This window comes from Lottia gigantea (genome assembly GCF_000327385.1).
Source record: "Lottia gigantea unplaced genomic scaffold LOTGIsca_72, whole genome shotgun sequence".
Classification (NCBI taxonomy): domain Eukaryota; kingdom Metazoa; phylum Mollusca; class Gastropoda; family Lottiidae; genus Lottia; species Lottia gigantea.
Genome location: NW_008710427.1, coordinates 832,157 through 844,747, shown reverse-complemented (window position 1 = coordinate 844,747; position 12,591 = coordinate 832,157). Strand labels below are relative to the sequence as shown.

Genomic DNA, 12,591 nt, shown 5'->3' with positions numbered 1-12,591 from the left:
AAGTTGTTTTGAGAGGTCACTTGAATTGGGTAACAATATGCCAAGAAATGATATCGTCCAACTTCAGACGTTTGGGCCCAATTTTCATCATTTCAAATTGGTTAGTAAAAACAATGGCAACAACGTTTACATTCTTTCTGTTGAGGGCTGGGATTGGTCGTATTCGCTTTCTTACGATCTAATTCAATCGTTGTTTTCTGTGATGATACAAGAAAGGTGGCTATTGTAGTCCAGGTAGAAGACGCAGTCCGCAAAAGCTTGACATTGTGAAGATACCCACCGTCATAATTTGAGCCTTCAGCTACACGTTAATCCATAATCCGCGATTGAAATTTGGCGTTTGACGTATAAGTGCGATTTTCGTGCAGCTCTTGTATTTCTGAAGACTATTTACACACATCATACATTGAAATGTTCAAACAGAACTAAAAAAAAACACCATATTATTGTAACTCAGAGTTTCACGCTATGCGATCTTCAGACAACTGACCTATTTCAGCTTGAAGTTGGCCAAGTAGAACTTATTCTCATGTCTAATTATCAGAGGCGGATTAACCTACAGGCAAACTAGGCAGCTGCCTTTTGGCCCATGCAAAATTCGGCCCATGACAAATTTCAAACAGTAAAAATTATCGAACAGTTAATATATTTCCGCAGGCCCATCGAAAATTCGGCCCAGCCGATGAGAAATTTCTTCACATAAAACATACTAAACTTCCTCATTAACAATATTATAAAGGTTTCGCACCCTTAGCATACACTACTCTTTCATCCATTTCTTTGCCATTCTTTAATGTTTCTGTGACCTATATAATTTTTTTAGTTTATTATCTCCCTTGAAAAAATAACCAGCTGAATGTGTCATTTCTTGTTAGATTAGTGCTGTTCTTCGTAGAGGTAGAACCTAAGTCGCCTATTTTTATTTTGTTTCGCTTGATAAAGGGATTTGTCACGAAACGTAGCTACCTTTACTCTTATTGTACCTACCAACCTACCGTTTGCACGTTATCGTGTGATTTATATTTTCTTGTTTATTGGTCGACTTTTTATTAAAATACCGTTCGATATTCATATTCCCTAGATTAATAACAGACGGCGCTACTTCGTTACCTTTTTGTCAGCAGTCGCCAAGACACAAGCTTCGTTATCAGAGGACGATACGTGTCTTTGCTTTATATTAAACTTCGCTTCGTAGACCGACCCGCGACCGTATGCTCAGCCCATCCACACACATTTTATTGTGATAGACCATAATAAATGAAATTAAATAGGCTTCCGTTAGGATTGGAATCCAGTCTGTCCCGACTTTGGCTTCAGAAGTTATAGATTCAAAAGTTTTCATTGTTAACTTAATTGTCCTATTGGTGCTATCAACTTGTTATGAGGCCTACTGCTACACATATAACCAAATCCAGATTCTTCCAAAAGATTTTTTAAAAATTATATGCAATTTAATTATAGGGCCTACTCTGTAACTGATAACTAATATACATGAGAATAATTATAACAGAGTAAGGTAATCATGGCTCAAAATCAGAAGGGCAGATGGGAGAAAGTTGAAGGCCAAGAAGCTGAAAGGAGCAGCTAATACAAGCGCAAAAATAACAAATTCCAAGCTAAGTATCCTAATGTTGTGGTAACTCTGAGGATATATTTGAGACTAATGGTGTCGAATGCATATGTAAGGCGATCTTTCTCCAGATTAAAACTAATGAAGTGTCCTACTGGGTTGTTTGAATATAATGGTGATGAATGTCGATTGATGCTGATGAGCTTTCTGTTCCTGAAAAAAAAGATCGCAAACTTCCTGCCATAAAATTGTAAACACGCCATGCCCCCTCCTTAACATGAGATATTAGGCCCTCTACCGTTAGTTTGCCTATGGTCCAACAAGTCCAAATTCCGCCACTGCTTATTATACATAATATGTATGTATGTATCATCGTATAACGCATAACACGTATTAAACTAATTCCACTACACTTCGTTTTATGGGCGTGGAAATTTGGTTGGAGTTATTTAAAGAGAGAAGAACACATCTTTTCCAAGTAAATATTCCTAAGTTAGGTTGGATTTTCTCTCGGCTTCAATTCTTTACCGAAAATCTTACTCAATTCTGTACCGTAGGCTACATATTAATTAAAATATATAATGGCAAGCTGCTTTCGTTTTGATTAAGTTCGCAAACAAAGCGTCATAACGATTGATTTATTTGGATTGGCTGAAAATTGCTACCAAGACAGCATATTGTTGAAGTCGGAAATCTATCAGTAAAATTGGTATCAAAGTTCAACTTATAACATGAAACTTTCAAAGACAAAATCTTTGATCGCTGTCTTTTTCTGATGATTTAAATAAATACTATCAACAAATTTACAAATTTATTTTTTCACCCACACCATCAGTTGATAAAGTGGAAGTAGAACAAGATCTATTTATAGAACCAACAACAGCAGTAGGTATAACACTGTCCTTGTTTATTATATCATCACCCTTCTTAGAGTTCTACAAAATAGAAATTTTCATAAAATCACTAGATTGCATAATTCTGCTTCCAATGGGTTAACGAAGCTTTTTCATTCTTTCAAATTCTCACATCTCTCTTGCATGTATAACGGTGAAATCAAAGGATTTATGAATTGAAATCTGTTTAATTAACAAGATTAAAGTATGCATACCTTAATACCAGACCATAGTAGACGAAATTCTTTCCTATGACAAGCTAGTGTAAAAGTTGTTATAAGTAAACAAGGTACAAGATATAACAATGTTGGTTGACCAGTCTCCATGAAAGTCAGAGCTAAATATGTGATCCCTAAACCAACAGCATATGCTGAAATCATGAAATAACAAGTAAAATTGTAATTAGGAACAATCTATTGGCTGAGAAGACTAAAAAAGATGAGAATTGGAACTGCATCCTCAAAATAGTATTGTAAGAATTAGAATGTCTTTTTGGAGTTCACGTTGAAATGGAACACATTTCCCTCCTAGAAATTCAACCCAAAAATTCACAAATTTTGGCTGAAAATGGGCCTCTGTAAAAAGAAATTTTGAAGACAAAATACGTGCTTATGTTTATATTTTTTCAACGCAAAGACATTCTAAGACTAATAGTACTATTTTTCCATTGGTTTTAGATCAGACTATAAGTATGAAATGAATGCTCAATTCCTTGATGTGAAGAATTCTGAGACATCTTTTACTAATCTTCGTTTTATTTCTTTTTTGTCACAATGCCAAAACCTGTTCAAGCGGGTATACATACCCTTACAGAGCAACTAATCGTAAAATTGAAATTTTCAAGCCTTTTTTGTATTGATCTATACTTAATTTTTTGAAATTGATAAAATACATACCTATTAAAGATGATATGTAATACAATCTTTTAGAACCAATTTCAATATCAAAACCATGATTATAAGATATCAATAAACCTATAATAATTGAATAAATACTCGTTTTATTTTGTTAAAGCACATTTCATATACAAAATCTAATATTGGAAAAGAACGGGGTAGAGCCTATGAGTATGTCAAGCGAAGTTGATAGTTCAAAAGTATAGTTGAAACATCTATCATAGCTTGAAGTTGCTATTAGCCATTCAAATATATCTTAATCATATACATACCTGGTACTAAAACATCACCAAAACCTAATAATGAATAGGGTTGTTCTGTACAAATAGAATATACTGAGGATAATAATCTAGGGAATTTAAATACCATTGGTAACTATAACAGAACAAAAAACAACATGAATTCTTCCTAACAAATGATGGTCATGTTAATTTTACTCGGTATGTGAAAGTCTTATGACTGTTAACACCAAGAGGTTTGGCCAGTGACCAACTGGTAAAAAGGTTCCTACCGAACCTAGATATTTATTCTTGTGACAAAACAGTTTCTTTCTTTCTAAATTCATGGTATATGTCTTCCTTTACAGCATTATGTCTCCTATATAATTAAATACACAACAATACACAGCATTGAATATGTCACCGCAAATTACATTCAATATGACTTGCACATTTTATATATATTGTGTATTGTATATATATTGTAATTTGTTTGAATCGTGGATTATGGTTTTCCTCCACATCATTTTTACAGCAAGTTTACATAGTTAAAAATGAACGGTATATTTATGAATGCACATTTCTAACCCGTTCACCTGTTACACTATTTCCACCCGTAGTTACATCTACCATTATACTTTTACCAGTCTAAAATATAATAGATATTATACATTTTACTTAATAGACTTCACAAAAAATATGAAATATATTCTTCAAATGTCTTTTTAATGAGAATCCCATAAAACTGCATCACATACATGATAAAACTGTGTCAGAAAATTAAATGAAGTGGTGTTTTACATCCTCCTTTTGTGCATCTGATTGGCTTTAAGAAGATGGGTGGCACCATGCATTGTGTTTACAGCTGTCCAGGAATCTTAAACATGCACAGTTAATTGTCTTATCCAAACGCTTTTCCATGTCAGATCTGTACGGAGGCTTATATACGACACATTTCACTTTTTTTTAATTTTCATTTAGGTGGTAATCAGGTGATAATTCCTGTTATTTTGAATTGAAAACTTTAATTATCACCTTGGTGGCCTAACTCAAAGATAGATGTGATATTAGTATATTTGAAGAAATACCAATTAAACATCAAGATATTAATATTTTTCATTTAAAATGACAGGTGCTCCATTATTTTATCAATCGAACCTTGGAAATTTTTTTTAGCTTTGCCAATCAGTAGCAGTGTTCACAGCTTAACGTCGAAATTTGAGCCTTCAAATCCTATTTGTCCAGAATTATCAGCGTTTGAAAGTTAAAAAGTTTTTTCTTGAGTCTATGCTATATTTAGAAAAGACATCTAAAGAAATTCCTTGTTTGAGATATTTTTGAAGATTTTCGTATATTTTTAGTACTTCTAAAGATTATTTACATATATCAAAGACTTAATTCAACCCCCACAAAGGTGCATCTGTCCCGTTAACACAATATATTTTAATAACAAAAAGTAACAAAAACATTCTTACCTTGGTAAATAATGGTGTAATAAAAACAAAGAATATATCATAGAAAAATAACAGGACCAGTAATAGGGTACACACCTATAACAAAATCATAATATCAATTATATCACTTCATAATTAAAACATAATGATGTATAAATCAAAATATACAGGTATTCTAAAATCTATTGTTTTGACTAACAGATAAGCTCGAGATTCCAATTGTTTTAAAAGTGTAAATATTTGCAATTTACATGCCTAACTGCAGAACAGATTCAAAGTTTAGTAATCACAAAATTTAAATAAACGTTGAACGTTTATGGAAAACGCTTTTTCATAATGAAAAAACACAGCAAAAACAAAAATCTACTGTCAAAATTTTCATTACTTTATTAGTAATCAGTTTCATTTTTTTTTTTATAACATATTGATGGTATAATACCTTGAGATTGGGTAATCGGATTGTTTTTAACATATTAATGCAAATTGCTGTTCCCAGTATGTTCTGTAATATCCATGCATAAATAAAAGCAAAAGAAGAAAATAATTCATCTCAAGTAGAGCTCTGTTTTTATGCTGGTACTGTTTTTATAAAATATATCTATTTTATTAATCATTTCATAACAAAATGTATAAATACTTTCATCAAATCATCATGAAAGTATTATTCCTGAAGTATTTACCTCTCATGTCTCTGAATAGCCCAAAATATACTGATGGCAGCACATAATAAATATAACAAAATTGAACGAATTTCTATTGCACCACTACACCCTGGTATCTTTTCTACAGAAATACTGAAATAAAAAAAATTGTAAGATAGGAAAAAAACATCATGAGGAATGTAAATTGCCATACTATTTAGATTAAAATATTTACATATAGACAATGAATTTAATTGTAAGAGATACAATACAAAATGTTTCTTTTTTGATATCTTTCACCTATTAGAATGATAAATTCATTTAAAGTTTCTGCTTAAAATAGCATTTCTAAATCATTTCCATATAATAAACTACTCTACTTACAATGCATGACATTTTAATATCTTGTTCCAAATAAGTTGACAACAGAAATACAGTCCTACTGATCCAGCTAAAGTGAAAAATCCTATCACAGCATACACTGAAACAATTACAAAAATTTTCAAATTCAATTACACATAAGGAAAATATTTTATATTAAAAAGTTTTTATATTAAAACAGTTGTAAAAAAAGAGAAAAGAAACACCTGCCAAAATTATCAAAATATATATATTTATTTATTCTCAAGAGCTAAATTCGATAAAGTTTGTAAACTAGAATTCAAGAGCTTCAAATTAATTTTTGTTCAGCTCAATTCAAAATGAGGTGTTTTGTATTATTGCCTGTATTTTTTTTTTTGGCCATGTGGAAAGCATAAACAAGAAACTAATTGTTACTAAAAGTACTCACCAAGATAATCATAGAAAAAATATAAAGAAACTAACATTCCACATAATAAAATAACTAATATTAATAATGATATAGGTGATAAATCAACAGCTTCATCTTCTTCTACATTATTACTTTTATCTGAATTACATCTATACTTCTTACTGAAATTATAATAAATGTCATTGTTACTTTTATCTTACATCTTTACTTCTTACTAAAATAATAATAAATGTCATTGTTACTTTTATCTGAATTACATCTTTACTTCTTACTGAAATTATAATAAATGTCATTGTTACTTATATCTGAATTACATCTTTACTTCTTACTGAAATTATAATAAATGTCATTGTTACTTTTATCTGAATTACATCTTTACTTCTTACTGAAATTATAATAAATGTCATTGTTACTTTTATCTGAATTACATCTTTACTTCTTATTGAAATTATAATAAATGTCATTGTTACTAATTACATCTTTACTTCTTACTGAAATTATAATAAATGTCATTATTATTTTTATCTGAATTACATCTTTGCTTCTTACTGAAATTATAATAAATGTCATTGTTACTTTTATCTGAATTACATCTTTACTTCTTACTGAAATTATAATAAATGTCATTGTTATTTTTTTTCTGAATTACATCTTTACTTCTTACTGAAATTATAATAAATATCATTGTTACTTTTATCTGAATTACATCTTTACTTCTTACTGAAATTATAATAAACGTCATTGTTACTTATATCTGAATTACATCTTTACTTCTTACTGAAATTATAATAAATGTCATTGTTACTTTTATCTGAATTACAACTTTACTTCTTATTGAAATTATAATAAATGTCATACTGTTACTAATTACATCTTTACTTCTTACTGAAATTATAATAAATACCATTGTTACTTTTATCTGAATTACATCTTTACTTCTTACTGAAATTATAATAAATGTCATTATTACTTTTATCTGAATTACATCTTTACTTCTTACTGAAATTAAAATAAATGTCATTGTTACTTTTATCTGAATTACATCTTTACTTCTTACTGAAATTATAATAAATGTCATTGTTATTTTTTTCTGAATTACATCTTTACTTCTTACTGAAATTATAATAAATGTCATTGTTACTTATATCTGAATTACATCTATACTTCTTACTGAAATTATAATTAAATTCATTTTTATTACTTTCATCTGAATTACAACTTTACTTCTTACTGAAATTATAATAAATTCAATTTTCACTTCACCTGAATTACATCTTTACTTCTTACTGAAATTATAATTAAATTCATTTTTATTACTTTCATCTGAATTACAACTTTACTTCTTACTGAAATTATAATAAATTCAATTTTCACTTCACCTGAATTACATCTTTACTTCTTACTGAAATTATAATAAATTCAATTTTCACTTCACCTGAATTACATCTTTACTTCTCAAAGATATTAATAATACTTATAATTTCTATCGGATAATATTAATACTTCTTACTGATTACATCAATAAAATTAATGTTTACATTATCGGAATTACATCTATACTTGTCCCTAAAATTATAATAAATTTTCTTTTATCTGAATTAGCCTACATCTAAATTATATTTTAACTTTTATCTGAACAACAATAATTCTTACTGAAATTGTAATACATTTAATTCTTACTTCTATCTGAATTACAATTATACTTTTCACTGAAATTATGATACTTTGATCTGAATTTGATCTAACATTATACTTATTTGACTTGCTAAATAATATTAGATAATCAATACATGATTATATTCTAACATAACATTTATCTGAATCTCTAATAAGTAAATAATATCAAATAATGAATACATATATAATTCTCACGTTATATTTATCTGAATTACTTATTAATAAATAATTAATACATACATTCTAACAAAATATTTATCTTGATTACTGATTATTAACTAATATTAAATAATCAATACATATATTCTAAAATTATATTTATCTGAAATACTTGTTAATAAACAATGTTAAATAATCAGTACATATATGTATTCTGACATCATATTTATCTGAATGTAATTAAACTTTAATTAGTTAGTAACATATTTCATCATTACATATAATCATGCATATAGTTCTTCACAAATAACTAGATAACCACATTGAATATACTTTTAATTTCTAAACATGTTATTCATGAACTGAAACTATTTTTCAATCAATTCATTTACGTATCTGTTAACATATTATAGAAACAATACTTACATATCATGTCTGACAATACCAGACCAAAAAGATCCAACGCCAACACAAAACATGGCTATCAAATATATACATGCCATATTAGGATCTACTTTAGCATCATCAGGGGCATACATAGACACATATACATCACTTCCTATTTCCTATAAATATTCATATAAATTAAAAATACAAACTTCTTCTTATCATCTTGAAACTTCAAAACTCAAAACATAAGCAAATAGACCAAATGCATATTTTAAATGTATACGCCTCCGAAATTAGACAATTGTTTGTTGATGGGTATGGTACATGAGTCTCCAGTTAGTCTTATCACACATTTTGTACTATTAAAAATTCAATTCAATGCAATTCCACCCATTTAAAGTGGTGGACTGTGAGTTGGCATCAGCATTTAACAAACACAAAATAATAGAAATGGGGTAGATGTAACAAACTTGCCTCTAATGTTTGGAAATCTTTCCATAATATAGTAGCTAGAATGATGGTGATATTATCATAATCGTCTTCTGTTCCACCTGGCACTGTCTATAAATATATTTATACAATTATTTCTTTTGATGACCTTTTTAGACTTATTTGTTACTGTATACAGGAACTTGACCTTTTTGGGAATCGTTTTTTACTTTGTACTAGTCCCACTGCGTCTCCTACTACCAATTCAACAACATCCCTAACCATCAAACCTACAACCAGTGGAACAATCTCCCTTAACACCACCTACTATCAGTCCGACGGCATCTCCTACTACCAGCCTAATATAATAAATTATCCTACTACCATTCCTACACCACCCCCTTTCCACTGGTCCAACAATCAACAACCTCCATAATACTAGTCCAACAATGACATCACCCATAACCAGCCGAACAGCATTACCCTACAACCTGTCCGACAACATTGTCATCTACCAATCCAACAATGTCTTAATACCAGTTCAACAACATCCACCAGTCCTATAGAACCCCTTTTACCAACGCCAGAATCTCTCATAATTCTCTAACACCTCCTACTACCAGCACAAAACATCAACTATAATAGGTCCAATAAATTGTCCTTCTACCAGTTCTACAACACCCCCTTTCTACCAGTCCAACAATCTCCCCTAATACATCCTCCATCACCACCCCAACAATATTCCCCTATCACAAATCCGACTGCATCATCATCTTACAATTCAGCAACATCCCTTACTTTCAGTCCGTCGGCATCCTCTACTACCAGACCTTCAACATCTTATACTACCAGTTCTGCAACACTCCCTCTACCTTTCCAAAAATATACTATAGCCAAAAATGGAAGCGTTCTGTGTGAATTATGACCTTGATGTGTTACACTGTGCAGCAGAACCTTTGAGTTGAGCGTCTCCAAAGACAAAGCAAAAGTTGAAAGTATTGAAATCGATGAAAACCCTGAACACGCAGATATGCCAACATTATAGTTACCAGGAAAAAGATGCATCGGCAATACCAATTGTTGGATGCCTACCCAATCTTGAGATGCTATCGCAGTAGCCATTCCTGTCAGCCCCTTTTCTGCCGTGAAACGAGTCAAATTTCGAATACGATCCTAAGAAGCTATGACGGGAAGAGTATGCTTACTCTTCTAGACACCTTGTGCCACTTTCCATTATGAAGTACTTCGTCACTTATGATTGAGATACTTCTCCATGTGAAAAGTTCATTTCTGCTTCTAATGTTTCGCCAATAGGTTGCTTGGATTTCAGGTTTCGTTTTGCGGTTCCGATTGTTAGTACTGTACTAGGTATATTTACTCTCCTCGGTGCAAGACCCATTAGACTGCTGCAGATGACTAATATGAGCTGCACTTGATGACGATGAACTAATTGACAGATTCAGGCAAGGGTTTCAAGAATAATCCCGTTACATCGGCTTGGGTGCCGGCAAACGTTGAAAACGCTGGCAAAAAACCCATGGAATTAAAATGAACATTATTGCGTTCCCTTAGGCGCGTTTCTAATACAATCTTTTGGCTTGGTGTAGACTTGGAGTAATGTCAGTCATTACTTCAAGGTGTAGGCTACTTCATTTTTATTGCGTTAATGGAAATGTTATGATGATCTCAAGGGCGATTATTCACGCTTATACCACGCTTGAGGCATGGCGACCTTAACATGTTCTGAGCTAATTTTCCAACGCCGTTGCGGCTCAGTAAAGACGCCTTTCCGCCCCCCCCCCCCAAAAAAAAAACAACAAAATTACCATTACATTCTCTAATATCAATCTCTCAACATAATATTATACTATTCCATCGACATCGTATACTACCTATTCTAACAAGTTCCCTTAATACTAGTCCTACAACATCTCATGCTACCAGCCTAACAACATATCCTACTACCAGTTCGACAATACCACCTGTTACCAATCCAAAAACATTCCTCACAACCACTTCTCCTACTTCCACCCCAACAACATCACCAACTACCAGGGTAACAACACCTACTACCATACATATAAATGTGTTCAAAAGAGCTATCTGAAGCAGAAAAGCAAAACAACATTGTATATACTCCAATAAATTTTGTTTTTGTGCTCTGCCACTGGCATTGTACTTACCAGTGATGTTTCATTTTCATAATGTATTGAAATCAGAGCAGTTCCATTATACCTTTGTACAAAACGGGCTTTCTGGGCGAATGTACAATAACCACGTTGTACGAAAACAACATGACTTTCTATTGTTTTTGTGTAAATATCATCACAGCCATTACTGGATGAATAGTCTGCTAAAGGATGTGATTTCTACAAACACAAAAAAAAACTAGAATTGAAAGAATAAGCATACATGGATGATCATACAATTTTTTCTTCATTTATTTTCAATATACTGATAATGTTATTTATTAATTATTCTTTTCTCTTTCTTGTACTACCAGTAGTACATTCTCAGAACATTATCATTGGATTTTTGTTAATATATTAAAGGGATATACTCCCTAAATTATCTTTTTATGATTATGATAAAATGAAATGGTGATTGTCTCTCAATTTCTGATTGGTCTAACTTGTAGTACATCAATGCAGATATTGATAAACAATATTGATAGCATCACCAGCAGCTTTGAATTCAAACATGACCAATGTCTCATGGTTGTACACACAAGGGCAATAACTCTGAAACTGTTGATCTGATTATTACCAATTTCTAACTTGACCGAGATCTCATCATGCATATCTAGTTTCATCAAGATTGGATAAAAACTGTAGTCTCTATCGTGCGTGCAAGCCGAATTTTTACTAAGTCAAGGGCAATAACTCTCAAACCCTTCATCTGATTGTTACCAATTACGAACTCGAGTGAGATCACATCAATATTTACATGCATACCTAGTTTTATCTAGGTTGGGTAAAAACTAGTTTTTATTATGCCTACAAGTCACATTTGACGAGTTTTTACTAAGTCAGGGGCAATAACTCTGATACCGTTCATCCGATTATTACCAATTTCGAACTTGACCGAGATCTCATCAATATTTACATGCATACCAAGTTTCATCAAGAAATGTGAACGGACGGACGGACCGACGGACCGACGGACAGAGGCGACGGCCTATATGCGTCCACATTTCCATGTGGGCGTATAAAAATGGATGGCTCCCTGAAAAAATTCTGACAACCGACCAATTTCATTACTTCAAACACCATCCATTGCCCGTCCGAATATATTACTCGTTCCCCTGAAAAATAAAGTTTGGCTACGTGCCTGATAAAACAAATCATCAGCTTCAATAGTGAAAAAAAATAGGCAATAACTTACTACGGAGCTAGGTTTTGGTAATTTTTGATATTTTGGATTATAGGCAATACATAATGTAGTCTCTAATGAGTTGTTGTTTCCTGATCTGGCATATAATATACCTAGCTC

General features: G+C 31.4%; 1 protein-coding gene across 1 annotated transcript; it reads right to left on the bottom strand.

The window, feature by feature from the left end:
• Window positions 1-2,663: 2,663 nt before the first annotated feature.
• On the bottom strand, window positions 2,664-12,591 carry LOTGIDRAFT_130986 (hypothetical protein; the record flags this gene model as incomplete). Its single annotated transcript, XM_009065980.1, has 13 exons — window positions 2,664-2,833; window positions 3,360-3,437; window positions 3,632-3,734; window positions 4,166-4,225; window positions 5,053-5,127; window positions 5,471-5,580; window positions 5,743-5,825; window positions 6,057-6,153; window positions 6,463-6,605; window positions 8,707-8,835; window positions 9,137-9,227; window positions 11,279-11,468; window positions 12,484-12,591. Coding segments are annotated over 13 exons (1,437 nt in total), but the record flags the coding sequence as incomplete, so codon positions are not given.